Source organism: Botrytis cinerea, chromosome 8 (assembly GCF_000143535.2).
Source record: "Botrytis cinerea B05.10 chromosome 8, complete sequence".
NCBI lineage: Eukaryota > Fungi > Ascomycota > Leotiomycetes > Helotiales > Sclerotiniaceae > Botrytis > Botrytis cinerea.
The window spans coordinates 1,696,220-1,724,133 of NC_037317.1; the positions used below are offsets into that span (position 1 = coordinate 1,696,220).

A 27,914-nucleotide genomic window follows, 5' to 3' on the forward strand; every position below is an offset into this window, starting at 1 on the left:
AGTTAATGTTAATTATAAAAAAAATGCTCAAAATAATGAAATCTATTTATTATGTTGAAAGTCACAATCTGAAATAGTATTTTTAATAGAATAAATCATACTTTAAAATGAACTATTATCAGAATGGTTATATATATATATATATATATATATATGGATTTAATCAAAAAGAGGAAGACGTGTTTCCAAGTTACCTATCTGTTATTACATTTATATTGTATTGCTTTTTATTATTGAAAATTTTTCTTTTCAAACAATTCAAAAATTAAATCTTCAATTATAGTAGATTCTGGTGTCTTTTTAAAAGATCAGATCAATTTTTAATATAATATCGATGTGATATTCGAAACTAATCATTATTTTCTTAGAAAAAAACATCAAAAACTAATTCAGTTTCACAATGTAATTATTCTGGTCCTAAGTTCTCACTTAAAACCTAGATTTTATTCTAAAATATTCTGATTTTTTTAGAGTGTTCCAATTGTGCTCTACTCATGAAATCTTAACAATAAAACTTCTTACATAAATTTTCTATTCTTCAAAAATTGGACTTTATTTTTGATGTTCAAATCATTTATTTTCAAAAATCCGATATCCTTGAAGGATCATAAAAGTTAGATTAAAATTATCATAAATTAGTCTCATATAACTAAAAGTCTAAAGTATTAGTTTTGTGTTATTGAAATTGATGTATTTTCACTTTAATAGGTCTCGTTTAGATTTTAGGTTCAATAAAACAAACTCTGTTATGAATCTCAGTTTTTAATTGGATATGTTTTTTCAATTTAAATGTCAATTCTTTCATTGTAATCACTATATCTATTTAGAATGAAAAGCAATAAATCTCTCTTTTTCAGTGTAGATTATTAAATCACATAATGATTATTTGAAGTGTTTTACCTAGGTAAGCAAACCCGGAGTTACAATCTTACGATTACAATTTGAAATTCATGATATAGATTTTAAATTACAAAATTCGACATTCCCAATTTAAGGTTGCAAATTCTCATGATTGTAAAATCTCACTAGTATTAAAGTAAATTTAAATCAATCTTAATAATATCAACATAAACAAATATATTTCTAATAACATAAGAACACTTCGCTGTTCCGATAATAATTAACTCAAACCCATTTGATCTTTGATATTCCGAAATTTCTATCATACTGGTAAAAAGATGTATTCTAAAAAGTATGAAGAACAATTACAGAAAGCATTATCAATTTTGTTATTATTTTTTATTATGATGAATTTCGTGAGAACTGAAATAGATATTTATTATACATTTCAAAGTCTTATTTGATTCTCTCAGGATGTTTTATATAGATTTTTTTTGATTTCAAAAATCGTTAGCAATTGTCTTAATTAATTTTATTAGTACTGTACTTTTTTTAAAAAAAAATGAATTATTTTTTTGAACCTTATGATATTCGTATTTAATCTTCCATTTTTGTGATATTGATTCTCGATTCACATCTACGCTAAAACAATATTTTAAAATCCTTCCACAGGATCTTTAAAAGTTTTCTTTATGTTTATCTTTTATCTAGTTAGCTTATTATTCTCTAGTATAGATTATTGATCTATTCTACTGCTCCGCCTTGTCTCCGTTATTATTACAATTACTTGCCTCTTTAGTTTTCGCCTTTCCCCTGATTTAAGTATGTATAATAAATTTCGTTTGCATATTAGTTGTTGAGGAAAACAAAGTTTTAGTTCATCAATTTCTAAATATCTTTTTTTTTGAAATCATTTGGACTTGTAGACCCATAATTCTTTCGTCTGAATGATTAGTATCATTAACGTGTATGTATAACTTAGTTTATCATCGAGTGGACCATATCATCGAGTGGACCATATCATCGAGCGGACCATTCTAAAAATATTCAAAATACATATGTGTGTGACTGTGTACTCTCTTTGTTTATCAATATAATTTAGTTTTTTCAAAAAATTGTAATAATTGTTTATAATAATAATACGAATTTCTAATTATATATTAAAATAATCTTTTTGTAATTAAAATCGTAATAATTCTCATTTTTCATTTAATAAAATAAAAACATCTATACAAAAAGTTAAATTCTCATTATTATCTTATATCAATTTATTTTTAAAAAACAATGATTAGTTAGGTATTAAAATGTAAATATTAAAAAAAGATTAATTTTCATGCATTTTGAAGTGGGTGATTCGATGATATGGTCCATTCGATGATAAACTACATTACCTATTCTATCCTATATTATTATATTATGTTGAATACTACTACCCTTCTTCTTCACAATTGTAGCTCTTAATGTCTTTTCAGATATATCTGAATCAATTCTTTTAGTATTATACCTAAGTAAGGTTCATCTTCAAAATGATTACAAATATATAAAATGCTCTTGATTCCCTCAATTTAATAGGTACACTTTTATTTACTTTGTTGATTTTTTAACGCTGTGTATTAGATAAAAAATGTTTTAAAAACCTTTCCCTTTTAACTACCTAAGTTGAAGTAAGTTCATCCTACCTAGCATTAGTACATTACTTATGACTAATCAGAAGGACTTTTATAAATATTTGAACTATCAGAATCATGTTCTATACCAATATATATTATCATATGAAACATACATAGATTATAGGTTATCTACGTTCACTTCTTGGATCCATAATAAAAATAATTATAAACATAAACATATAATCTATAGAATCTGAAAATGCAAAGAAGGTGCATGTCAAAATAGACCCTTAAGTATAAAGATTTATGTTGAAGTAATTTTTAGAGATGACATTTCCTGTAGAAACAGTTCTGTTATCAATAAAAATCTTGCATATCATAATATTTTATATGTGATATAATCATCAAAACGATATTATACATGAAATGAAAAATTTGTGTAAAATAATATTAAATTATATAAAACATAAAAACATCTAGGGAAGATAAATTGAGTCATGATTAATGACAGTCAAGTTTCAAATTAAATTATTTTGAATAAGTACATGTAATATTCCAGTAATAATCAAATATGAAGAATTCCAAGTTTACTTTAAAGAGATATTTAACAATTTTAAACAATTTTCTTTTTAAAATTGAATTATACCAAGAGTTTTATAATAATCGTGATATATTTATTCTTCGAGAATGAAATATAATGGTGTCAATATTCTTGATATTTTATTTAAAATATTCTGTAATATAATTTAGAATTTCAAAATCTATCAGATAGACCTTTTTCTATCATTTACATTATTCGTATTCAAAAATTAATTCTTGTATATAAATTCTTTTTCGAAAAGAATGTCATCGTAACATTTAAATTAAATTTTGTACTTATTCTTTATATTATGAAAGATCTTCTTCTTGAAAAAGTTAGACTTTGTAATACAACAAGATTTCTTGGGTTAAAAAACTATTACAATTCTAATAATTTATATTATTTAGTATATCTATTTTTCAAAGAGCGTACAAAGTTTTCATAACTATTGTATGTATTTGAAACATTTTATGATAACTCTCCAAAAGAATAATTATTTAGAAGAATAGTTTACCTAGGTACTAGGATTACATTTGAATTTTTATTCAATCAAAAAATCTATTTAAATGTAATCAATAATTCTTTATTGGCAACAAATACTATGCTAAATTGATACTAAGCTCCATACTATCTACCATATAAATATAACATCATGTTATTATGTAGTTTGATTAAACATGCAATTTTTTAACAATTAATGAAATTAAAAAACAGAACTTTAGTGTTTCAGAATGATATTACAAGACAATAATAAATTTCAAATATGGATTTCATATCCTAATCTATAAATTTCATAGATTAGAATACTGAAAAAGGTAAAATTGTTAATCTTGAATAAAAACTTTGAACATTCTTGTTAGTAAAACTATCATTTCCTTTAGAAACATTTCGAAAGCAATGGTAATTTTACCGACTCATCAACCAGAGATATATAATTTAATGTAGGCATCATAAATCTAAATCTACGTAGGTACTCATCTTTTGATATGAAAATTATTGAAAATTATTTCCCAATTGTATACCTTCTATAATTGTATATTAACGTTATATTAGTTCTTTAAGATTTACATAGTTAGATCAAACCTTCTTGAATAGATATTTTATATTAAAATTTGTTAATCTTTTGAGTGTAATAAAACTGCAAAAAAGAAATTGAACTATAACAAAGAAGTCTTTTTGACCCTTTATGATTAAATATAATAATAGGATTAACAAAAATTTTGGGGAGTTTTCCGCACGTATATTTATATTTAAAAACTTTCACAGTTGCTTTTTTTGTTGAATATTCTGAAAACCTTTTTATTTTAATTCGAGTTTTAAATTATTAGGGGAATTCAACAATCTTCAAGAGAAAAATCTATGTTTTTATTTCAATATAAGAAAATGAAGAATTTTGTGGAATTTTTAGCTTGAATACAAATTTATACTTTCTATTACTTCTAAGCTTTAATTTCAAACAATAAAATCAAACATATCATTCAGTTTAAACAAAAATTCTAAATTCAAGTTTAAATTTACATATGTTTGTCTCTTTGAATTTGAATTCTAGTTCAATCAGAGAAAACTTAAATCATTTAAGTCTTACTTTACACATCCGAAGATATTCAAATCCTTGAATTTAATTTGAATATCATTATTCAACCTAAGATCTTTAATTTTATTTAAATGTATTTCTAATTTAACTTGAAAGATTTTTGAAAGATTATGAAAACAATAAATAGAAAATTATTGACCATAAAACTATAAAAGTAACATTTAAAAGTCCCTTGATATGTTAATAAATTAAACTCTCTTTGACAATTAGCTCATAAACTATGTATAGTAAATATATTAATCTTTTTATTCATCTAACTTCAATTATTTAATATTTGAATTTGTGACATGTTTGTATCTTTTTGACCGATCAAATTTCAGTTATGAAAGGTTCTTTGAATTATTTTATTAATGATTTATAGACTTCTAATTCTGTAAATCTATTCGAAATATTAAATCTCTCTTAAAACTGATCATCCATCAGACAAATACCTCTTTTAGAAAATATCATTTTATGTCAATAATAAGTTTAATTATAAACATAATAGATCTGTTATCTTAAAAGTATATTTGCATAAAAGTACGTTGCATTCTATTTTATTTTTTATATTCAAAATAAAGAGATTCTAAGTATTATATTACAGATTCAAAATGATCTTATATAGAGAATTAAGAAAAGAGATATTGAAGACAGTGATATAGATTAAATAGATTAAATTAATACATAGAATAACCATAATCGATTTATTGAATTTGAATTTTACAACTAAAAATACAATTATTTGTTTGTATCTTGAACTATTGATTTTATGTATCTGACTACAACAATCAGTTTGAAAATAGATTTCTATAACTTTTATTATTTATGTTCAAATGAAAGTCTTTTTGATATCGTTTTTTGCTTTCCAATTAATAGATCAAAAGCTTTATTATATTCTTATTTTTTGATGTTTGTAAGAATAAAAAATATATCACTTTGATAATTGTAATAAACCACTTTTGATATATTCTAAAACATTTCCTGAGTTTTATAACATTTAGATTTTATAGTATCTAGGTATTTAGAAATTTCAGTTTGTGGTTATAATATTCAATAATATGGTTTAACATTGAGTACATTATATTACTAAATGCATCAATTTTACTTCAATTTACATTTTCAATCTTATATTATTCAATAACAATTAAATCAATTGATTAAAATTATTGAAAATCTTATCATGTAGAATTTATTATATTATTTTAATAAGTTTTTGTATTATAATTTGTCTTTTCATATTTATTATAATATCGATTAGAAAATACTTTTTGTTTGAATTCATTTCTTTTTGATATTCATTATATTGAATTTGAATATCAATTTTTTATTGAAATAATAATGTAGTTTAATATTGAGTGGGCTATATTACTGAGTGGGCTATTTCAAAATATATCAAAATCAGTCTTTTACAAATATTTATATTTTAATATTTAATTAATATTTTTTAGAAAAGAAAAGAGATTTATTAATAAGAAAAGATTTCCTATACAAATATTTAACTTTTATATAAAAATTTGTATTATATTCTATAAAAATCAGAAATTGTTACGATTTTCGTTACAAAAATATCATTTTAATAATAACTCCTATATTAATTAGAATTTTGAAAGATAAATTAGATTTTTACAATATTTATAAAATTAAATTTCACCATTTCAAATTTTATAAAATTATATTACTAAATGAAGAAAGTGCATGGTTATGTACAAACGAATTTTGTATGTATTTTGAAGTGGCCCATTCGGTGATATAGCCCACTCGGTATTAAACTACATTATATTAAGAATTTTTTATTTAGTAAGCATTTCATTTTAATATAATTGAGTTTTTTATATATATTGATAGTTATTTAATACTTTATTTGTTATCTTTAATTAGAGTTAATATAATTTTGAATATAAATAAAAAGAAGTTTGATTAATAATAAGTTATTCAAAATTTAATTAATATTGAATAAGAAAAAGTTTTAATTGCATTATAAAAAATTTGGGAGATTCCTTGATTTAAATTGAAAAGGATGGGGATAAATATATGAGTTCGAATACTTAATTTTGAAAACATAGTTTCAAGATTAAATAAAATTAAATTTATTTCTTGGAATTCTGATTTTATATGCTAAGAAATAATTGATTTTTCATATATAATTTTAAAAGCTGTAAAGAATTTAATCTTTGAAATATGATTGATATATATCTTGATAAATTTATCAATTTGATTATTATATAAATATTTTAGATTATTAAAATAGCTAATATTAAATAATTGAATTAAATGTTTTGAATATAATGATAAATGTAAATATATTATTATTTATAATTAAATCTCGAGCGTAGCGAGGATCGGGGGCTTGGGAGCTGGCTCCCATAAAGATTAAAGAAATAAAAATAAAATTTTATATATCTCAAAAATAAGAAAAAAAGAAAAAAAGCTACTATGAATCCACAGTCTGAAAAATTCTTTTTCCCCGACGTCTAGTAATAATAATAATAATAATAATAATAATAATTTATAAACTTTACTAATCTCTTACTTCTAGCTTATATAAAAACATTAAAAATATAATTAAATTTTAAAATCTTAAAATCTTATAATTCTCTTTTCTTTTCTAATTCTCTTTCTTATTCTCTCTCTAAATCTCTTTCTCTTTATCTTTCTAAATTTCTTTTTAAATCTCTTCTCTTATTCTCTTTTATAGTTCTATTCTTTTATTCTCTTTTCTAATTCCCTTTTCTTATTCTCTTTTCTTATTCTCTCTTTTATTCTCTCTCTGATTCTCTCTCTGATTCTCTCTCTGATTCTCTCTCTGATTCTCTCTCTGATTCTCTCTCTGATTCTCTCTCTTATTATATTTCTAATTCTCTTTCTAATTCTCTTTTTAATTCTCTTTCTTATTTTCAAATTCTAATTCAAATTCTAATTTAAATTCTAATTCAGATTCTAATTTAGATTCTAATATTGAAAAACGTTTAAGGCAATTGTATTTAAGGCATTTATATTCTTTGTTTATTAATATATTTTTGAATATACTTCTTTGTAATTCAATTTATTTAATTCATTGATTTTATTATTAATGTAGGGCTTATTTTAAAAGTAATTAAATTATTAGAAAGCTTTTAATTGTTTTAATCTAAATATTTCTTTTTCAATCGAATTTTCTTTCCTTTTAAAATTGTGTATTGGGTCAAAATGATTTTATATATTTTTTCCCCCTATTCGGTTGGAATAGTTCTATTTTAGTGTTAGTATATTATTTATAATTAATCAGAAAGGATTTTATAAATCTACAAATATGAAGATGGTTTGTTATATAGATATATGATTATATAATATATATATATAAAATACTTTTTTACTTCGTTTGCTTTTACGAATCAATTAATTTATATATCTTTAAAAGGTTATATACTAGATTGAAATTGGTTTATAACAATTTAGCTTCCTTATCAATTGAAACAATTCTATTCTAATATTAACATACTACTTATAATTAATTAGAAGGGGTTTTATGAATTTACAAATATGAAAATGACCTTCTATAGAGATATAATATGATTATATAATACATAGAGTACATTTCTACTTCGTTTGCTTTTACGAATTCATTATTTCAATAAAAAATTGATATTCAGATTTAATACAATAAATATCAAAAAAAGAGAAATCTAATAGGGAAATATCTTTTAATCAATATTATAATAAATATGAAAAAATAAGTCATAACATAAGAAGTCATTAAAATAATATAATAGATTCTAAATTATTACATTCTTAATAATTTTAATCAATTGATTTAATTATTGTTGAATATTATAGGTTTAAAAAATGAATCGAAGTGAAAGTGACCTATTTACTAATATAACACACTCACTAATAAACTACGTTATATACAATTACAAAAATATATATAAAACATCTTATTTATATTTGCTTTTACGAACTCATAATGTTTTAAAATATGTATATTAGAACGATATACACTCTTTCAATAGTACGTCGAAATACACTGGTATTCGTCTATAAATGACTAATCATTTCTCACGACTTCCACTTTAGTATAATGAATGAAATGAAGATGTAAATCCCTTATGCTTGCATGGTATATCCGCCCTGAACCGTCCAATTCGATTCTTCCAAACTCCAGATGTATATGATATATCCCATTGTAATATTTCCTGTTTCCGTGTACTAAAACGCCCAACATGCAGTTCAAGGTCAAGCGCCCGGAATACGCCTTCGATACCCATTAAACGTTTCCCCTTCCCCTGATGTTACGAGGTCTTCTTTGATCCTCCTCCTCCTTTCTGCACGGCTTAACGGTTTTTCTGGAATTGAAATCCCCCCTCCTCCCCCTCTTCTAGCATCCTCTGTATTATCCACCGGCCTAGTATCCTCACCTTCGACACTCCCGTAGTCCTTCCGTTCCTCTATGGCACTCTCCTCAATCTCAATCTCAACCTCACTCCACACTTCACTCTCCTTCCCCCTCACCCTTATATTCTTTCCATTCTTTCGAATCATTTCTTCACTCTCCTCCTCTATATCTCTTTTGATTTCCGCTCTTATGTTTCCCTCTTGCACCGCGTTATTCTCGAACTTCTTGGGCAAAAAAACCTCCACCTGACCTTTCCTTCCACTCCTATCCGCATTGATATTTAGATTATCTGGAACTTCCAACCCCACCAACTTTGCTTGGAACTGGGGCTTGATAGCCTCTCTTAGATCACGCACTGTTTGCTGCTGAAGGACATAACCGGAGAGGAAGAGTGCGGCCGTAAAGAAAAATACTAGCAGTTACTCATTAGCTTTGAACTACCATTGTGAAAACGAAACGATCCCCCATTGCTCGATAGTGCATATATAATGCCATTTGTAGCAATGCGAAGAGACGGTAACTACTTGCACATACCGATAAAGGAAGAAATGGCGACTGAAACTTGCCCCGATGTTAGGAGCATGTTTCTGAGACGTGAGTTTGGATTTGGGATTTCAAAATCGAGTTGTCCAGTAGAGGTTTCTTATAGAAGTTATGAACGCAGCATATAGCGAATGTGATTGCTAGAAGTGGTTTAGTGAAGTGTGATGTAGTGGAACGTAATGTACGAGTCAATGTGATTCCGCAATTTATATAAAACTCTGTGCCATAATTGTTATAGTCTGTATCTACATATAAGCAACAGGTACATTATTGATACTCACGCACGATGATGCGTATCGTTTCGCGCAAGATTGAAAAGATCGGTGCCTGGTTGACATAGCAACTATCAACTATCAATTGTCAATCATTGCGATAAGGAAAAACTACCACCATCACCATCACCATCACCATCACCAACTACTTCATCTGAGCCCATTTTCTCAAAAGAACGTTACTTAGGAACACGCTACGGAGTGAACTAAAATCCCACTCAGCCTTTCTGAATTGAATTTTCAAGTCTCTCTGCCTCCGTCCAGCTTCCAAGATATTAATCGAATCGCATCAAAACTTTCGTTCATTTGAAATGGCTACCCACCGCGCCGATGAAAAGCGCTTCCTTGACGAACGCGGTAACACTGGCCCTCTTGCCCCCAACGGTCTCAATCCTGCTACCGTCCTCGAGAAACCTGTGCGCGAACGCATTGTTGATTGTTATTTTTGGAAAGACCAATGTTTTGCTCTCAATGAGGCTGATATCGTTTCACGGGTTGTTTCTCACGTAACATTCATCGCTGGCACATATGGGGACTCGCAACGACCTTCGCCATTTCTATGTCTTGCTTTCAAGTTACTACAATTAGGACCCGGCGACGATATATTGAAAGAATACATGGGGTATGGTGGAGAGAAGTTCAAGTATCTGAGGGCATTAGCGTTGTTTTATTGGAGGATGACGAGACAGGCAAAAGATGTATACACTATGTTGGAAGGTTATTTGGAAGATAGGAGAAAATTAAGAAGGAAGACGAGGACAGGAACAACGCTGACATTCATGGACCAGTTCGTGGATGATTTGTTGACGAAGGATAGGGTGTGTGGGACGACCTTGTGGAAGATGCCGAAGAGGGAGATACTAGAAGACTTGGAGGTACTGGAGCCAAGGATTAGTCCATTGGGAGATATTGAGGATTTACTAGACGAGAGTGAGGGGGAGATTGAGGTGATGAAGAATGGCGCGGAGTCAGAGAGCGCGGACAGTCCAGGGGAGGAATTTGGGGAGGAAGCAGTGGAAGAGGGTGAAAGAATGGAGGTGGATCCATCAGATAAAACCTCCTCTTCTAAGTAGGATAGTTTGTAACATTGGTGGAGATTCTTCCCGGGAGTTCGGTTTATGTTTTGGATCTCGAAGATATTATACCCAGGAAACAGTTCCTTTTAAGATCGTCTAGTAACTCTCATATTATGGTCAATTACATTATTGACTGAACACTGGCTCAACCACAAGTCATCCACTGGGTTTTGCTCATTGAACTCTTTCCCAACCCAGGTTTGGAAGACGTGAAATGGGAGCTGTAGATAATCCATTAACCTCCAAAAAACCAAAGATCATTAATGTTAGCCCTCCTACAAAGTTGAGTTCAGCTCCAAGTGCACTTCTCACCCCAAGACACCCCGCTTTTCCATCCACCCATCCACCCACATGGCTTCTATATACCCTTTATGAACACGCCTATACTAATTATCCACAGATCTATCAGAATCGTACCGTTACAACTTTTCTTCCTCTCCTACACTGTTTGCCTTTTTTGAGCACCTTTATTTTACAGCCCTCCCAACTCTCCCCCTCCTAGACTTGTCCTCGTCTCTTCTCATCTGTTCCTTGCTCGAGTTCTCCAGCCACTGCTGACCCAGAAGTGCATCGCTCCATTCAAACTTTTCATCATGACTTGGAGATTGAGCCTTGGGGTGGGGTTAGTCCTCCATGTTGGAATCCTTAGAGAATGAAAAGGGACTCGTGCTCACAAGACAAGAACTGCACTGATCACCAAATTTTAAAACCATGTTCTGGCAGTTGATGGAGCCCTGTTTGTTATATAAGTATATGATATAGTTATCTATGGTGCATGTACAAAAAATATGTGGAGGGTTGGAAGGTTTGGGATGCTGGCACTCACGTAGTAGTTTGCGCAATAGCAAGACATTTCGACAATTTGGTACTCGAATTATTTGACGAAGATTGGTCTCTCAGTTTCGGCCAGTCTTTGTACGAGGTTGTGCTCTTTTTCATAGAGTCGAGAGAAGTTTACAGTTTTCTATGTCTACCTCTTGAGCTTATGCAAAAAGGCAAAATGCTATCTAGATTTTTGAAGAGAAGAGACGGAGAAAAAGCAAGAGCTACATAGCGACGAAGCTACTATGTAGTTAGCTACCTGCCTTTTCCGAAATAAGAGTAGGGCACACTTGACCTACCAATAGTAAGTTTTTGTGACAGCCGTGACGGGAAGTAACTACCCTCTACCCTACACCCACCGCTGTCATTTCAGTCAGACCCTTGACACAAATATGAATTCAGATCCTAGATACTGATATTGATATCAGTACAGTCACATCCCAGCCCAGCCAGTCAAATCAGCACATCCACATTAAGCTCAATATAACTGTAGGATAAGCAAATCTAAAATCCACACGCTTTCAATATTAGTTTAGAGTCCAAAGGCCAAAGGCCAGGACTCCGAGTCTTTAGTCGAGAAAAACTGTGCATCTAAACGCATTATTGTTGGATCAAGTGATTAGTCGAATCTCCCCTTTAAAACCCGAATTGCGGACGATAATATCCTCAGTTTGGTGTTATGTTCAGGGAACTTGATGGTTTTGATGACTGGGTTAAGATGTTATAGGAGGAATATGGGCTCGAGCGTATAACATGTAACCTTGAACTCAGCTCGTTTACCATATAATCGGGTCCCATCCGATAAATTTGTTTTGATTGAGCCTCTCATTCTCCTATGTATTGAACTTGAGTGTTCTCAGGCGTGGTGTGTTTATTTCCGTTTGCGTTGGGATTGTGAATGCGATTTAATGGAAAGGGGAGAGAAGAGAAGAGAAGAGGGGGAAACTTACAGCAGTACCGCTCTTGTTGATGAACACAGTTGATATGGTCTAAGAATGGGAAAAGGCGAGTGTGATATTCCCATGAAACTTCCTGCCATTTGCGAGGATGCACCCACTTTACCATCAATGGATTAAAGAGCTTACCTTGTATAGATTTATTAAAATGTGTTGATAAGACGGTTAGAGACCTGTCACAAGTTGAATTTTCAAAGACTGAGGGGAATGTTCAGTGTGGTCTATCATTCAAAAAGGGGTCGTGATTATTGTACTGGCAAACGACCAAAAATAAAACCATTTTACCTTTTGTCTTTGGTACTTCTATTTCGATGCCAGAAAAGAATGAGTATGTATAAGAACCGTGATCAACCTAGATAATAGTACATGTCATATGTGATTCGCTCCACGGGTATGTTATAAGGCCGAGCTCTTCATTGAAGGAAATAGTGACATGTTTGATAGGTGAGTGCCACTTCACGACTCCTGGTCATCATCCAACCACAATATAATATGGCTGAACTTCAAAGCACCAAGTGGCATGTTACAAGAGCTGTCATCTGTGACTTTCGTACGGTCATCATGTAAAGCCTTGATGTAGATTGATAGCAGACTACAGACGAGTATTTTTAAATGTAAATTATGGTCTAAATTCGACACTTCATAGACGCCAACCTCCAGCTCGACCTGACTAGCTAATAATAACTTTTTACCTGAAATGCTGCACAAAACCATGCAACCTGTCAATGACGACTGGGAAGATTGCATTCGCACTATCCTCAATCAGCCTTTCAAAATGCCTGATTGCATCCTCTTCGCTCAATTCTAAATGAAATCGTTCTTTGACTTTCAATACAACCTTGTCAGGCTCAATTTTGATATCTGGAATATTGGCATCAACCATCAGACTGAAGAGATTGAGAATCAAATTTGATGATTTCCGTAATGTCGTGTAAGCCGTGAAACAGTACTGTTTAAATTGCGGATAATGTTCTGACATAGATCCTCCCATCCCGTCTACCATTTCTTTGCAGAGCTTCATCGCGGGAGCAAATGGCTTTGGGTCTCTGCCAAGTATAAAGCCAAAATCAGCGTGGAAGAAATGTCCATCTGGTGCCAGAAGAAGATTGTCCAGATGACGATCGCCCACACCAAGAAGATATGTAATCACACAGTATCCTGCACACGATTTTATAAACACATCCAAGGCTTCTTTACGGACACCAAGAGATGCCTTATCATCAGGATTATTAGATTTGAGATAATTTAGTACAGTGTTACCCTTGAACTTATTGACGATGCTCTGTAAGGTCATGGACGGAACGAACTGGACAGCTCCTGCAGTTGCTCCAGTCGCAAGGATCTTGTAAGGTGACAACTTTAGGTCTAGGTTCTCTTTCTGTAGTAGCTGGTCCATGAGTGTAATAATCTGGATGACTAACTGATCCTGGCGCAAGTCGTCTCCTGTCTTAAAGATAATTTGATATTTTTGTTTGGTTGTCGTCTTAAAAGTTATCATGATGGGAAACAACGATGACTTGAAAACATTCGTTTCCGAAGGGTCCACGCCGGTGATCATAATAGAAGGGTCAAGCGGTAGAGGTAAGGGTGGGTCTATAGTGATGAGTTCATTCTTAGGATCGGCAAGAAACTGCTTTACTTTCTCGGCCTTGCGCGATACTGTATCTCGTGAAGACTTTATATCTTCAGAAACCCTAGACAACATCGTAATGAGCTCTGCCTGGCGCAGAAGCACCTTTCGAGTCTCAACTCCTTCGGGGTTCTTCACCAATTCGGTCATAAAGTCGTATTCAACCTTGGCAAATAGCTTACGATAGCCAGCTCCTTGATCTTCGCTCTTGTCATCGCATTCCACCATAAGATACCAGTGAAAGAGATTTCCGAGCTGAAAATTATTTGTTGCCCTTGAAATAAGTAGGCGTGCGAGGGAAGAATCTTGTGCCGCATCTTCAGCCGAATCAGGTGAAATATGCTCGAATTTGAGGGCTTGTACTAGTTGCAACAGGTAGAGCAAGAGCTCGTCATCGTCGGATTTTCGTAATCTATCCACGGCGTAAGTTCTCACGGAAGAATTTTCGAATGTTGGCCCCAATAACTCTAAAGCGTCATCAACATCAATTTCGGTCCATTTGCTTAGCATGGCTACTGCTTCACGGGCTTCGTTTGGGTCATTCCAATTTACAGATTTGATGAACTTGGTGAGAGCCCTTTTGTCTCGCGCAAGATGATGCCTAAATTTCCAGACAAGATCCTTTTCCTCTGGTGATAGAAAGTGTGTTGGGGAATATGCGATAATGTTGTTTAATTCATCTCGGACTTTGGCATTTGGCTTGAGGTCACGATCCAGCACCCCAGTTCTGTGACTTCGAACTAGGCGACGATGTTTACTCTCCGCGGGGTTATCCCTGGCCCCGACTTCAGGATCATAGACTCTTACAAGGCGTCCGCTGAAGCCATGCTCGTCACTGTCTCCGAAGCCATTGATGCCTGGCCCGAATTGAACTTGCGGGGGAGGTTTAAGGATAATATTTGACTGAGAAGAAGAGAGATTCTGTAGCGAAGATATAGGTGGAGGCGGGTATTCATGGTCGGCAAATACAACAGGAAAGTCGAATCTGGGTAGTTCCACATGAAGAGTGAATCTTTCATCCTTGGAAGGGTGGTCCTCCGACAAATCATGGCCGACATCGTTATTCTTTTCCCCCACCCCATCTAGAGTTAAAATCACACTTTTTTGTCGAGTTCTTCTGCGCTGTATGTTCTTGAGCGAGTTACTAGACGCTTGAAGACCTCGCTTTTCTACCCCCCTGAAAACCAATTGATCCAGCCATTCAATACGTGCAATTTCACCCATTTCATGTTTTTTGAACAACTTCTCCAGCCTGTCTAGCTCTTCACCCTCTTTGTCTATTATTTCAGCTTCTTCCTTCGATTTAGATCCGTTACGACGCACATTAGGTAGGACCGCGGGCGTTGAAGAGGAATCCAGGCCATCTGCAGCCTTGCGACGATGCAAATGACATTTTTGACGACCTTTTTGCAGCTGATTATCTTTATCGAACAACCGTAAAGTAGTCCCACCAAATGGCACAGCATGCCCTTGAGCCCCATCACCTCCCGTTGGGGATAAATCCCATACAGTGATCGCAACTTGAGAGCTCAAAGGTATCGTTGAACAGTCGATAGGTAAGGTGAGCCATTCATTCCATCTTCCCTACAGTCAGTGAAGTTCAGTCTTTCAGCAACCCTCTACACTCACTTTCTTTCATTCTTGAATGATTTATAAGCTGTTTGAACGGGAACGGTCAATGGTTTTGAATCGGCCCATAACTGTACGGTGACATAAAGATCCGAGTGAGGGCTGCGATAGAAGAATGGCGTCAGTATGGTCTGCTTCAAAATTCAATACAAAAACGTATACAAAGGAAACTTACCTCAAATTAGAGCCAATATGTCTCAAGTCTGGTCGATTTATGAGTGTAGAGAATGGAATCGGGGTCTGCTCCCCTTCAAGGTTGACGCTATATGCATGATGTTTAGTGAATGTTTAGAGCATTCTTGTAAACGAGCATGCTAAGATGTCGCGTTAATATTCGACTTACATTCTGATATTTACCGGAATATCCAGAGCTTCTGAACTTGCAAAGGAGAAGGGTTCCATGATCCATGTTCTACAGATAATTGGCAGAAGGAGTCAAGTTGGAAGGGAAACAACGGTGAATTTAGAATGTTAATCGCTTAATAAGCTCGCGGTTCTTGAACCTGTGGTACAGAGATCGTATGTAGAAGCTGTAGAAGCCGTGAAACAACCCGAATGAATTATTGGTTCGAATTACTATTATTGTCATGTACGAGACGGGTTGAGATGAGGTAACATCGATATCACAAGTCAATGTGCCATTGAGCCATCCTAAGGTTATGATGTCTGTGCATTTCCCCACAGTGTCATCGGAACATCATAATTCCGCGCACACGTCACGCTAGTATCGCCCCGCCACGTGCCTGCCAAAATTGATCTCGCCGTCTCGCCGTTGCCCTCGCCGTTGCCCTCGTACTCTTTCACGCTTTCACCCCCTCGCTGGCTGCTCATCGAAGAGTTAAAACATCGATTGTATTGATGTCACAAGATATGTCTCTTTGACGCGATCTGCTCTTTCTTGATTGAAGGCTGCGAGGTATACTCGTACCTACCGGTACAGATACACCCTTCCCATTCCACTTCCACTCCTACTTCCACTTCCACTTCTGCCTCTAACCTTTCTATTCCTCCCTCCAATTCAATCCATACCATCTTTTATCATCCTTCTCTTCACTTCTCTCTCTTTCCTACTACGAACACTTTATTTAGAATCTACAGTATCGTATCATAATGGAGATAGCAGAGTAACAAATTACTTTCAATTTTATCACTCGATAAGCTTAATTCTTTATCTTATCGGGAACTTTCGTTCGAGAACACGAAGTATCAAACGCGATCTGGACGCGCGAGGCTATTCACTCATCGCAACACCGTATTGAATGTTCGCGTCCATTTAATTATTCAAACCCCAACGAGCTTTTGGATTGCGCCAAACTTTCACAATAGTTCATCATGTCTAGAATAAAGATCTCGGAATCTCCTGCCCCTCGTTTTGGTGACGATTTGTACGAAGCATCCCCCGGGCCAAGTTATCCACGAAGGACTTCCGATAGCATGGCTTTATCTCCCTCTCCAGCCGCTTCTCTTTCGTCCGATAAAGAGAACCACTCTTCGAGAAATGTAACTGCTAACGGAAAAGGTCGCGCCGTAAGTGTTTCCATGGGTCCACCACGAGCACCATCACTCATCAGCAAGAGAAAGCGCACTGGAACCACCGGCGAGGGAGACAATTCAACACAACGCAACCAAAGAAGGCGCACAATCGAAGCGCTTGAAGATGACGACGAGGGGGAACAGGATTATGATCCAGATCAAAGTGTCGAAGAGAGAAGAAAGCTTCGGTCCGACTTGAGGGGTCTTTCAAGAGCTCTGCAAGATAATCGTGCCGAGTACCTTAATGCAGAATCGACGGGCATCAAGGATACATTGCTCAAAGCAAACAAGCTATCAGAGAAAGTTAAACAAACCTCGGATGCAACAATCGATTCACGATTGCTCGTTAGTACTGCAGACCTTGCCAAGAAGAAGACGCTGCGAATGACATCTGGTGACACCGCACAAGGAGTTGACGTGGATGATTTTGTTTCCAAAATTAAGTTATATATGGGAAGGGGTGAACGTTCGCAGGACCATGCACCACGGAACACTCAGCGGAGTCGCCGGAATGGTGCTTTAGATGAAGATGATAGCGACAACGATAATGATGGAGAGATGCTTAACTGGGAACATCTCGGGCGCAATGCATGTTTACCGAACAATGCTCGCCCATCAGTGCCTGGTTTTCTTCTCGGCCCCCTGTCTTTGCAAAAGCGTGCCCGCAGGGCTATTGTTCGAAGAGCTCCCCTCAGACTAAACAATCTTCACGAAATACAACCGGAGGTTTTGCGAGCAGATGATATCGAGAAATCGGAGAATGCAAATCTAACTTATTTGTGCACAAAAATTCAAGACAGATTGAAGGAAGTTCAGGCCAAGGCCTTCGATGCTGCTGAGCTGGAGGCTACTGAAGACATGTCTGAAGAAGATGGTGTTGCGCTGAGGGAGAAGTATGGTATATCGGAGAATTGTAGCATTGCATATTTCAAATTTGTCATCAATCCATTTTCCTTCGGCCAGACGATTGAGAACATGTTCTATGTGAGCTTCTTGGTTCGGGATGGTAAAGTAGAAGTTGAAATAGACTCGGATGGTCTCCCATACATAGGTTTGTTTTCTCATGCCTCTCAAAAAGACAATGATAGCTAATAGAGTACTTAGGCGTCAGGGATCCAAAAGACAATGGAAGTTCTTCCCATACAGCAAGACATCAAGCAGTCCTATCCCTCGACATGCAGGATTGGAAAGAAATGATCAACCTCTTTGATATCAAAGAGCCCATGATCGATCATAGAGAAGAACAAGACAATAATAATATTGGCGCCAAGGGATGGTATGCTTAAATCATGGTCTAAAGCAATAATACTTGGTGAGTTGATTGGCATTCGCTTTTTGATGGGCGCAACATGGCGTGATTACATAGGTTTCATGCCTGGCTTATGGGTGGAGTTTACTGTGAACAACCAAAAAGGAATGGATGGGAGCATGGCTGGATGAATGTATCAAGCATCAAGTGGCGTAAAGGCGTCTTCTTATATGTTGTAGTTTTGTACCTTTTCAACGACGTGTAGGAATTTGCTGCTACGTTGTATATACTGGAGGCAATCCAGCATGTCATGTCGGCAAATAAAATCAAGCTCTAATTTTAAATATTCTCGACAAATCCCACAATGTGTCGCGTGCTTCTATGGTATTTCTGTCATTACTTAGACTCTACGATAAGTGTTGCATTGTTTTAGTCATTTTTAGTCCTTTTCGATCGACATGCGAGTGAATGCTAGAGACGATCTAACAGGAGATTGGAGGCTTAGGCGTTTGCGAAGCCGTGTAGTCTCTTATTGTGGTCAAAATGACTACAGAGATATATTCTATAGATGTTTGTAGCCATTAATGTTAAATTCAGATTGCTTTGATCATAAACTGTGGGTTATAGTAATTCAACTGAAGAGAGGGCGTATCAATGGAAATATATATCTGTGCAAGCAAGCGGTGAAAGAGGTGGAAGGAAACGTGGACCGTGGTGAAGGTTTTGCCACCGTTCAAGTGTCTTCATTCTACCAAGTCGGATTCATCCTATCATGATCGTTTTATACGCAGCAGTATGTTAGTATATACATGATACGGGATCGTCTATACGTCAGGACCATATTCAACTGCCTTTCCTGCAATCTTAATTTAAAGGTTAAAACCAAACACCTCGCTGTGCTGCTAAAAGATTCAAAGTCTTACGAGAATCCGGACTACATTCTGCACCGGACTACATTCTGCACCGGTTCTATCTCAGTAGTGGGATTTTTTGATAAAGAGCGTCGTATCCAGAACCAACCCAGCCAGTTTCCGCACCACCTCGTGCAATGACGCCCAACCCACCGGCGTACCAGGCAACGCTCACAAGACCAACAATGCCATTGAGACTCCACCACCTCCTCCTCCTTTCCCTCTCAGATCCTCTAGGTAGTAACCCTAACCATTTTGCTGTGCCCCAAACCATGTGACCTGCCCCAAGCCCGACCAAAGCTACATACGTCGTCCAAGAAATCGTAGGATGCTTGACAAAGCCATGCGCAACATACCCCAGCCCAACGCCAGATGATCCTCCCTCATGTATCAAAGGGATGACTCGGTTGACAAACATATGAGAAGCTACAAGAGGAGCGAGCACATAGCCTGAAATAGAGGTGGACGAGATCGAGGGCCAGAACTTCGGTGATAAGAAGGAAAAGTATGAAAGAGAGCTGGATGGTTGATGGGAGGAGTAGCGTTTTTCAGCTACACGGCGGCGATAGAGACGTAATGCGAAGCCAGAGGCTATGTGAGTGGCAAGAGGGAGGCCAACGAGTAATGGTTCAAGAGGGAAGGATTCTATTGTGGGGTTTAGTGGGGTTATGCGAAGCATAGGAGGGTACTTACGATAGTATGGGCGAGTCAGTAATAAGTACTTTTCAGAAGCAGGTACCGATCTGGTAATGAGGGGTATTATAGAGGTATTCGTGATATGCAAAGCACTAAAGACTGAGAACGCATACGACGAGTAGCGTTGTATACGTGTGACTATACCACATCATTACACTATTAGTCCATACCTGTGACATGAGTTTCCAACAAATAGCACTCACGATAATATACAGCTCCATGACCGGAACCACTAAGTCCCAATGTCGAGGACCTCCCAAACGAGGTATATGAAGGCAACTCGGGTAGCTTTTCATCCCAGTCGAGTGGGGAATCTATAGGTGAAGGATCTACTTGTTGAAGATCAACAAAAGTATCGTCTGAAGCGACAGAATCTCGCCGTTGCTCCATAATTTTCAATGTACGCAAGTGTGTGTGAGATCTCAGTATCAACAAAATGAAATTTATCAAAAAGGCATGAAAATGATGAAAATGGCAACATGAATTATAAATGAGTTTCGGGGCACTTATTAGTTGGTCACTAGGTGGGAACTAGGTAGGAACTAGACAGTCAGTGTGAAATGTGTTGAAGATGTATGGATCGGATAGATTTAAGGTTATAAAGCTTGGACTGCACCTTAATTTTCCACCATCAGGTCACGTGGCCATGCGTAATATCCAAACTGTGAAGTTCCCAGGCAAGATGTGTGCTTGACAAACATTGGGCGCAAGAGAGAGGAAGAGGTTACAATATACAACACAACACAACACAAAACAACAAAACCGTCACAATCGCAGAAGATGCCCCCAGTAAATTATCCCACGTGGAATTGATTGCCTGAACAAAGTACTAATGTCATCTTCAAGCGTGGCTTCACGAATCCAGCTCCGAAAACTGAAAGTGCTCGTGAGGCTGTCAAATCTTTCTATTGTAAGTTATCATGTCCCATCCACTTTTCGTGCATTCTCTTACATGTACAGGCGAACTATGCAGCAAAGGCTACGCTCGAATGAACGAGTATGAAGCTCATCTTTCTTCATACGACCACTCTCATAAACAACGTCTTAAGGACATGCGACAATTAACACGCGATCCGATGGCCTCTAGCAAAGCTCGAAAGGCAGAAGCGAAAGCGAACTCACAGTCTGGTTTGATATCAATAAAGTTGGGCGGAGAAGCAAGCTCAAGTACTGGAACTACTGCTGGAGGTTTCAAGAAAGGAGGTTTCAAGAAGTCGGGATTTAAAAGTGCTTTTGCCCCGGTTGACGGGGATGGAGCTGATGCACCCGTGAAGGATGAAATCGAAGAAAAGATTGAAGTGGGCAGAAGTCTTGGAGTCAAGGAAGATGGCTTAGAAAGCGATACCGATGATGAACAATACGGTTATGAGATGTACGACCCGAGATATCCTACTGATTGAAAAACCCCGGATGTTGAAGACTTGTATCCATACGAGCTAAAGCTTCGAGATCAGCATAGTCCGAAGGCCCGGACCCTTTCATAAAACTCGCATAGCTTTTTCTTGCATGAAAGTTCTGATGGAAGAGTTCGGGCATCCTACACCAGCATTAAAGCATTGATTCTATGCACCCCGACGAAAAGAGGTGAACATCCATGGCCATATTTATGCAGATCAATGTCAGCATTTTCTAAATTAGAAAGTGCCAAATAGCCAGAAAACATAACTACCTACTGTATGTTGGAAAAGCCGGTATCTTTTCCCAACGAGAAGATTAGTAGTTGACCTCCAACAACGATTCCCTGATTCTGGTATCGAAACGCTGCAGCGATGTGCGAAAAGTTGTGAGTATTCGATGGGCCAACGAATTATTGGATGGATATTGCGTCTCTTTAAACTTAATATGGCATATTTGTTTGAGAGCCGTTTAATCCTCAAGCTCAACGTGGATGATTGTCCATCGTGATAATTGGCTATGCAATGAACAGTACCGCGACATCTTTTCGAGTGGTCAAATTTGAAGAGGCTGGCATATAGAGCATAGTTAGGTGACATTCCAGGTCAAATCGGTTGGTTCAATGGAAAATTAACCCAGGAAAGGATGATATGCGAAGGCATCTGGGCCAGTCAGAGCGTGAGATTCGGACTAAAATGATCAGAATGGCAAGAATGAATTATACGTAGCAAAACTTTCGTCTTACTAGTCGTTGGCAAGCCTTCAGGTATTATGCTTGACATTAAGATCTTAGACTTACATACTTTGTATGCGAAAAAAAGTTGCGAAGGCGGTCATGAGCTCAGCTATATATGCGATTTCCATGTAAAGGTAGTTCCCTGCCCTTTCAGCCAATTTATTTGATTGCAATTGCTTGAAAGACACGAATAACTTCTCGTGCGACACCTGTCCTTAGCCATTATATCGAACGTCTTGGTTTAGCTTCTAGTAGCCATAAGTCATGATGGAAATAGTGAGAGTCATGCTACTCTACGTTCTCTCTAGACCCAGACCCCAATGCGTGCTTCTATCGGAATTCAGGCCGATTTCATCATTTGCATAAGTGCTAAGGTGTAGTCTTTATCACAGAATATACCTCGTGCCCGTTTCATCCATTAACACTAAGACAAGATACTCTAGTTTGTATTTGCTTCAATTGGAATTTAGACATTGGTTCTAACGGGATAGAGCCTACGATGTGCTCTTGTGAGACCTGTCGTCCGATGTCGAGTTTGATTATGACAATTGACCGTTTTCAAATACTCTTCGTGCGCACACGACTAAGCATCAGAGATCCTACTATACAGATTGTCAATAGAGACTACCGATTATCATTTGCGAAATCGACGAATGGCAATGAAAGCAGTCCAAAAGGGATAACTCCTTTGCAAGTCTGTAGCTTCTCACCGTGAAGGTGGATCCACCGTCAAAAATGCGCATATTACTAGAGGCTAGTATTGCCGACAAGTAACTAGGAAGGAGAGCTACGAAACAATGTAAAGGCTATTAAATTATGATAGTTGAAACCCAAGCAAGGTCTACATTGGTTAACGTGAAACTTTGAGAGTCCACTGATCAACTGCGAATAATCGTCAATCGAGATTAGTTCTGCTGACCAGGAACTCGATGATTTATCTTTCGTCTGGTTGCAATCGCATCTACGTTTCTCTTTTCACTATATCTGCTACTGACGGCGCCATTGTCACCATGTAAAAAACTAGCTTCCGTGACACATTTTGACATACAGGTTTGCGACTACGAAACTATTTGAGGCAATTAGATCCTACTACTCATTCAGCTTTACATTCTAGGGGCTTTCGTTTTGTGACTGAGCTATCTCTTTAATGTAAGTTTTCGGCGCATAACCACTAGCAGTAAGCAATTCGAGTATTTTATAGTGTCGTGTTCGGCCCTCCTAATAGCATATTCTGTCATCGTGACACTTGTTATCTATTCGGGCATCACAGTAGGTAAAATCTAAAACGTATGTAGACTCTCCAATTTTCTCATCTATTCTATTGGGACAAATTTTTCTGGCCTTTCAGTACGCTAGTTTGGGTCATTATCCACAATGGGCTCCTGATATCGATGAAGACAAATTCAATGAACTTGCCAACTCTTTAAATCTTCCAATCGTTCAGCAATCCCAATGGATTTCAATCCAATGCGAGCAACTTTAGCAACGAATTGGTTCCTCTAAAGTTATATAATTATGACTTCGGAGTCACAGATCTGGGGCTGAGCTAATCCAAACTGGGAAAGTAGTCTCTGATAGGTCGAATTGCATGAGTGGATAATCAACCTCGCTTCGCAATGTACAGATTAGGAAAGTACTCTCTCATTGGCCTATTCATGGGGCTAACATATTTGCGGTTGCTAATTTTTGAAACTGAGCTCTCGTGTACATCAAAAAGTGTAGCAAGAGCTTCGTATCTCGGATCTTGGAGATCAATGTTAACGGATTTTGCTAAAGACCGGCCATGGGACGTGGCAAGCAATGATTTCATCAGAATGTATACTATTCGCTTGGTCATTTAAATAACAACGGGAGATGAGACGAGAAAAAACTATATAACATGCTGTTCACCCTCCAGTTGTGGTTAATATCAAATCAAGAACAACATCATTCAGAAACCACCCATATTCAAGCATAAGTATTTTACTTATCATCCACCACAATCTAACAACTATTCCCGAGACACTATGGCTGCTGCAGTTGCGACCCAACCCCACAATCTTCCGCTCCTCGTTACTCCCGAAACATGTCGAGGTCGTACCTACATTATTACCGGCGCCAACACCGGTCTCGGGCTTGAAGCCGCTAGGCATCTTGTTTGTCTGGGCTCCGCATCCGTGATTATGGCAGTACGTGATCTGTCTTCCGGCCTTCGCGCTCTGGCTGATATCGAATCATCCACAGGAATATCTGGCGTAGCTCAAGTCTGGGAGCTTGATCTATCTTCGTACGCTTCCGTTATAGCATTTGCGAAAAGAGCAACCGAGGAACTTGATAGAATCGACGCAGTGATAGAGAACGCCGGGGTGGCTTCAGGAGAAAGAATCATGAAAGAGGGGCATCTGATTACAATTACAGTCAATGTGATTAGCACCGTACTGTTGGGCGTCTTGCTGTTTCCAAAATTGAAGGAGTCTGGGGAGCGATTCAGAACCTTACCGCATTTGGTCATCGTAACGAGTAGAGTCAGTTTTGATTTTGGGGAGGATTGGATGAAGATCAAGGATGACCCAATAGTCAAGTCGAACGAGGAAGAGATGACTCCAAAGGCGTAAGTTATTTGTAGTTTGTTTGATTCAGACTAACAATATTCAACTAGGTATCCACTGTCTAAACTTCTTGAAATAATGGCAATTCGTCATCTTGCCGGTCTTCTTCCTCTTCAACAAACTGGAGTTGTCATAAACCTAGTGTGTCCCGGTCTTTGCAAAACCGATCTTAGCCGCAGCGTCCCCCCGGGACTTCGTGAAAGAATAGCTAAGCAAAAGGAACAATTTGGGCGAACTGCCGAGGATGGTAGTCGAACATTATTGTATGGTGCTATTGCGGGCGAAAAGAGTCATGGATGTTTCTTGGAATCTTGTATCATCGCCGAATACGTTTGAATCATACTCACGTCCTGTTCCTATGCTAACACTTTGACTAAAGGAATGTAATACCAAATTGGGTGACTGACATGGATGGGAAGAAATCGCAGAAGATTGTTTGGGATGTTATTGCAAGGGAATTGGAGACAATTGAGCCAGGATGCGTGGAGAAGATATTCAAAGAATGAAGCTTTTGAAGCTGCTTAGTATTAGTGCTAGTTCTTTTTCAACTACTCATATAGCTTCTTTCTTTTATCAGTGGTGTATTTGACTACATGTATCAGTGGTAGATCAGTTCTCTCTCCACACACCCTTTTTTCTTTCACCCAGCCAACTCTATTCTTGCCAACTTGTTAAGGAGTTATACCCCTTTTCATTATGAGAATTGGTATTTTTTCTCGAAGCGCTCAAATTATCGGAATTAGACCCTTCAATCGATTGCAGTAATGCTCTGACTTCTTTATCGTGTAAGGTATAAACCCAAGGAAAGTTCTCCAGCTTTTGTTGTACATCAGTATGGCCTTGAAGACCGAGAACTTGCATAGTTTGACTTATGTCTGAAGCTAGCCAAGTGTCATCAGAATGTCCGAAAATTGAAGCTTTACCCATAAGCAATAGCCAGAGTAATGCCTCTGGAGATCCATGTTCGATTTTGGAAAGTTCTTGTGCAGAAGACCTGATTAAACTAGCCAACAATGAATTGCCTGGGACTTTCCCATCAAGACCACGCATAAATGTTACGATGAATGATGTCAGTCCTAAGTGAATTGCATTCTCTAGAGAATTTTTAGGGCGACAACCTCCTAAAGGATACATAGAGAGGAGACGATATCCAAAAAAAAGAAGCGTATTGTGAAGCTTGTAGCCACACAAAGGCGGAGCTCTCCCGATTATGGCCTCATTGAGCAACCAAGCGAAATGAATAATATCTACCAGAAGGGTAAGGAGACCGGTGCTCAATGGCAATGAAACTAATGCACAAGAAACTGCCTGTTTCTTGTAGAAGTCTGGATTTTTGCTCCCAATTATGCAGAATATATCATTGGATTCAATATCATGACTGGAGTACCGTGTGCGGGTGCCCCAATGGAGAGAATATTCGAGATCAGCTCTGTCTAATGTATCAACAATGGGCATGAATATAGCTTTTAGTAACTAACCTGAATATCTTTTGAGCAAGAGTAAATTGTTCCCTTTTGAAATTCGAGATACCACCTCTCATCTTAACCATCCTTTCTATTCCTTCAAGATGTATAAGGCCCTGGCTAAATTGACCCTGCAACCTATAATAATGTGACATAGTCAAAACAACCGCAATAGTAGTGTCAGCTACGGCATCGTTTCCAGATAATTTGTCATTGATCAAGCGAAATGCAAGTGAAAGGTGATGCATTGCTATCTTAGGATCTTCCCGATTTACGACGACATTATTGAGAGCCGTAACTGATACAGCTATGCCACAGTGTAAGCCTGGGAGGTGTTGAATTAGTGAAACTGTTTTAATGTATAAGAAAAAGAAGGTGTAACGTGCATGCTTCGTCTGAAACCATGAATTGGACGAATATTGAAGTAGATTTTTGAGTTTTAATAAGAGCTTTGCTCAATTCCACAGGGTGTCCTATACCGCTTATGAATGAAAAAGCTGCGAAACAGACTTAGGTTAGCAAGAAATTCCCCAAAAAGAAGATAGTCACTAGAATGCCGTCACAATACTTCTCTGAATGATTTTTCTATCTTTGAAAGCGTGATTTGGAAGCGAAAGACAAGTAATGCTATCCCCAACCTGTCGCTCGATCTCGTACATGCTATTCTCCTCCGAGTCTTTTTGTTCGAGACGAATCGAGTCAATCTGGGCAGCTTCCAAATTTATACCAGCCGACGTGACTACACGTTTCATTCCAGTTGGTCTCATTTTCGACGGTCGAACAAGCTTCTTTCCAGCGTTCCTTCCCAACGCGACGTGACTCCGAATGCGTTTTCGGGCTGCACGATTGATTTCTGCATTATTGATAAATTCGAAAGGCATAACTATTGACAATATCTTGAAAATTGCGGCTGTCTCACTCATGAGTTAAATTGGAGAAGATGCAGGGCTATGTATAAAGGCTCAAGTCTCGGAGTTAGTGGTGTTAACGGGAGTGGATACGAATAACCGTCACGCCGGAGCCGAGCATATACATTGAATTTTTCCATTAACCGACTAATTGCTACTGTCTAGATAGATATTTATTTCTTAGATATTACAGTATTTTTGGAAAATCGTTTTTTATTTATTTAACAGAGAACAAAAACACAACCGGAAACTGAACATCTTCACTGGATAAAAGTGGCTGCTGAAGGATTTGGTGCTAACATTCTTTCGAGAAATCGGTTCGTAAATTTTGAAGGAATCTTACCATGTAGACGTCTGGTTTTGATATGATATCACATTGATTGAGTATGAAGGGAGGGAATGATACCAAAGAAGAAAATGAATAATGTTGAAATATCATTGGCCCAGTTCTAGAATTCGCATTGTATGTATGACAACTTGGCATTCAATACTCTCAACTTCATTGCCAACTCCCATTTATCATGCTCTTTCG

At 36.5% G+C, this 27,914-nt stretch overlaps 9 protein-coding genes across 9 annotated transcripts; 4 read left to right on the forward strand and 5 right to left on the reverse strand.

Moving 5' to 3' along the window:
- Positions 1-8,528: 8,528 nt before the first annotated feature.
- BCIN_08g04330 (hypothetical protein) lies at positions 8,529-9,764 on the reverse strand. The gene is made up of 2 exons (XM_024694645.1): positions 9,510-9,764; positions 8,529-9,387 (listed from the first exon to the last, which is right to left on the reverse strand). The coding sequence occupies exons 1-2, from the start codon at positions 9,556-9,558 to the stop codon at positions 8,816-8,818; spliced, it is 621 nt and encodes a 206-aa protein (XP_024550435.1). The 5' UTR covers positions 9,559-9,764; the 3' UTR covers positions 8,529-8,815.
- A 182-nt stretch (positions 9,765-9,946) lies between these two features.
- On the forward strand, positions 9,947-11,006 carry BCIN_08g04340 (hypothetical protein). Its single transcript, XM_001552244.2, has one exon. It carries the CDS (start codon positions 10,102-10,104, stop codon positions 10,861-10,863), a length of 762 nt encoding a protein of 253 aa, XP_001552294.1. The 5' UTR covers positions 9,947-10,101; the 3' UTR covers positions 10,864-11,006.
- A 1-nt stretch (position 11,007) lies between these two features.
- BCIN_08g04350 (hypothetical protein) lies at positions 11,008-11,874 on the reverse strand. Its single transcript, XM_001552245.2, has 3 exons — positions 11,693-11,874; positions 11,541-11,600; positions 11,008-11,477 (listed from the first exon to the last, which is right to left on the reverse strand). Exons 1-3 carry the CDS (start codon positions 11,717-11,719, stop codon positions 11,334-11,336), a joined length of 231 nt encoding a protein of 76 aa, XP_001552295.1. The 5' UTR covers positions 11,720-11,874; the 3' UTR covers positions 11,008-11,333.
- A 1,332-nt stretch (positions 11,875-13,206) lies between these two features.
- On the reverse strand, positions 13,207-16,528 carry Bcvps34. The gene is made up of 4 exons (XM_024694646.1): positions 16,247-16,528; positions 16,079-16,165; positions 15,904-16,005; positions 13,207-15,853 (listed from the first exon to the last, which is right to left on the reverse strand). The coding sequence occupies exons 1-4, from the start codon at positions 16,303-16,305 to the stop codon at positions 13,333-13,335; spliced, it is 2,769 nt and encodes a 922-aa protein (XP_024550436.1). The 5' UTR covers positions 16,306-16,528; the 3' UTR covers positions 13,207-13,332.
- A 129-nt stretch (positions 16,529-16,657) lies between these two features.
- Positions 16,658-19,080, forward strand: Bcnse4. The gene is made up of 2 exons (XM_001552247.2): positions 16,658-18,487; positions 18,541-19,080. Exons 1-2 carry the CDS (start codon positions 17,236-17,238, stop codon positions 18,720-18,722), a joined length of 1,434 nt encoding a protein of 477 aa, XP_001552297.1. The 5' UTR covers positions 16,658-17,235; the 3' UTR covers positions 18,723-19,080.
- A 190-nt stretch (positions 19,081-19,270) lies between these two features.
- On the reverse strand, positions 19,271-20,811 carry BCIN_08g04380 (hypothetical protein). Its single transcript, XM_024694647.1, has 3 exons — positions 20,496-20,811; positions 20,290-20,430; positions 19,271-20,241 (listed from the first exon to the last, which is right to left on the reverse strand). Exons 1-3 carry the CDS (start codon positions 20,680-20,682, stop codon positions 19,655-19,657), a joined length of 915 nt encoding a protein of 304 aa, XP_024550437.1. The 5' UTR covers positions 20,683-20,811; the 3' UTR covers positions 19,271-19,654.
- Positions 20,812-20,926: 115 nt separating this feature from the next.
- On the forward strand, positions 20,927-22,709 carry BCIN_08g04390 (hypothetical protein). Its single transcript, XM_001552249.2, has 3 exons — positions 20,927-21,081; positions 21,139-21,202; positions 21,253-22,709. Exons 1-3 carry the CDS (start codon positions 21,073-21,075, stop codon positions 21,690-21,692), a joined length of 513 nt encoding a protein of 170 aa, XP_001552299.1. The 5' UTR covers positions 20,927-21,072; the 3' UTR covers positions 21,693-22,709.
- Positions 22,710-24,139: 1,430 nt separating this feature from the next.
- On the forward strand, positions 24,140-25,509 carry BCIN_08g04400 (hypothetical protein). Its single transcript, XM_001552251.2, has 2 exons — positions 24,140-25,013; positions 25,062-25,509. Exons 1-2 carry the CDS (start codon positions 24,430-24,432, stop codon positions 25,345-25,347), a joined length of 870 nt encoding a protein of 289 aa, XP_001552301.1. The 5' UTR covers positions 24,140-24,429; the 3' UTR covers positions 25,348-25,509.
- A 14-nt stretch (positions 25,510-25,523) lies between these two features.
- Positions 25,524-27,438, reverse strand: BCIN_08g04410 (hypothetical protein). The gene is made up of 4 exons (XM_024694648.1): positions 27,043-27,438; positions 26,861-26,971; positions 26,490-26,799; positions 25,524-26,440 (listed from the first exon to the last, which is right to left on the reverse strand). Exons 1-4 carry the CDS (start codon positions 27,353-27,355, stop codon positions 25,666-25,668), a joined length of 1,509 nt encoding a protein of 502 aa, XP_024550438.1. The 5' UTR covers positions 27,356-27,438; the 3' UTR covers positions 25,524-25,665.
- Positions 27,439-27,914: the final 476 nt, after the last annotated feature.

What these genes read in the sequence shown, in the direction of transcription:
- BCIN_08g04330 (XM_024694645.1), bottom strand. Translation starts at nt 9,558, where the DNA reads ATGCTCCTAACATCGGGGCAAGTTTCAGTCGCCATTTCTTCCTTTATC. An exon ending in CGCCATTTCTTCCTTTATCG is followed by an intron (nt 9,388 to 9,509) that starts GTATGTGCAAGT and finishes AGTAACTGCTAG; the next exon opens with TATTTTTCTTTACGGCCGCA.
- BCIN_08g04340 (XM_001552244.2), top strand. Translation starts at nt 10,102, where the DNA reads ATGGCTACCCACCGCGCCGATGAAAAGCGCTTCCTTGACGAACGCGGT.
- BCIN_08g04350 (XM_001552245.2), bottom strand. Translation starts at nt 11,719, where the DNA reads ATGTCTTGCTATTGCGCAAACTACTAC. An exon ending in GCTATTGCGCAAACTACTAC is followed by an intron (nt 11,601 to 11,692) that starts GTGAGTGCCAGC and finishes TATAACAAACAG; the next exon opens with GGCTCCATCAACTGCCAGAA. An exon ending in ATCAGTGCAGTTCTTGTCTT is followed by an intron (nt 11,478 to 11,540) that starts GTGAGCACGAGT and finishes CCCCACCCCAAG; the next exon opens with GCTCAATCTCCAAGTCATGA.
- Bcvps34 (XM_024694646.1), bottom strand. Translation starts at nt 16,305, where the DNA reads ATGGAACCCTTCTCCTTTGCAAGTTCAGAAGCTCTGGATATTCCGGTA. An exon ending in ATTCCGGTAAATATCAGAAT is followed by an intron (nt 16,166 to 16,246) that starts GTAAGTCGAATA and finishes TCATGCATATAG; the next exon opens with CGTCAACCTTGAAGGGGAGC. An exon ending in TCATTCAAGAATGAAAGAAA is followed by an intron (nt 15,854 to 15,903) that starts GTGAGTGTAGAG and finishes ACTGTAGGGAAG; the next exon opens with ATGGAATGAATGGCTCACCT.
- Bcnse4 (XM_001552247.2), top strand. Translation starts at nt 17,236, where the DNA reads ATGTCTAGAATAAAGATCTCGGAATCTCCTGCCCCTCGTTTTGGTGAC. An exon ending in GGATGGTCTCCCATACATAG is followed by an intron (nt 18,488 to 18,540) that starts GTTTGTTTTCTC and finishes TAGAGTACTTAG; the next exon opens with GCGTCAGGGATCCAAAAGAC.
- BCIN_08g04380 (XM_024694647.1), bottom strand. Translation starts at nt 20,682, where the DNA reads ATGGAGCAACGGCGAGATTCTGTCGCTTCAGACGATACTTTTGTTGAT. An exon ending in TCATGGAGCTGTATATTATC is followed by an intron (nt 20,431 to 20,495) that starts GTGAGTGCTATT and finishes GATGTGGTATAG; the next exon opens with TCACACGTATACAACGCTAC. An exon ending in ACTGACTCGCCCATACTATC is followed by an intron (nt 20,242 to 20,289) that starts GTAAGTACCCTC and finishes ACCCCACAATAG; the next exon opens with AATCCTTCCCTCTTGAACCA.
- BCIN_08g04390 (XM_001552249.2), top strand. An exon ending in GGCTGTCAAATCTTTCTATT is followed by an intron (nt 21,203 to 21,252) that starts GTAAGTTATCAT and finishes TTACATGTACAG; the next exon opens with GCGAACTATGCAGCAAAGGC.
- BCIN_08g04400 (XM_001552251.2), top strand. Translation starts at nt 24,430, where the DNA reads ATGGCTGCTGCAGTTGCGACCCAACCCCACAATCTTCCGCTCCTCGTT. An exon ending in GAAGAGATGACTCCAAAGGC is followed by an intron (nt 25,014 to 25,061) that starts GTAAGTTATTTG and finishes ATATTCAACTAG; the next exon opens with GTATCCACTGTCTAAACTTC.
- BCIN_08g04410 (XM_024694648.1), bottom strand. Translation starts at nt 27,355, where the DNA reads ATGCCTTTCGAATTTATCAATAATGCAGAAATCAATCGTGCAGCCCGA. An exon ending in TAGAAAAATCATTCAGAGAA is followed by an intron (nt 26,972 to 27,042) that starts GTATTGTGACGG and finishes TCTGTTTCGCAG; the next exon opens with CTTTTTCATTCATAAGCGGT. An exon ending in CATGGTTTCAGACGAAGCAT is followed by an intron (nt 26,800 to 26,860) that starts GCACGTTACACC and finishes AACACCTCCCAG; the next exon opens with GCTTACACTGTGGCATAGCT.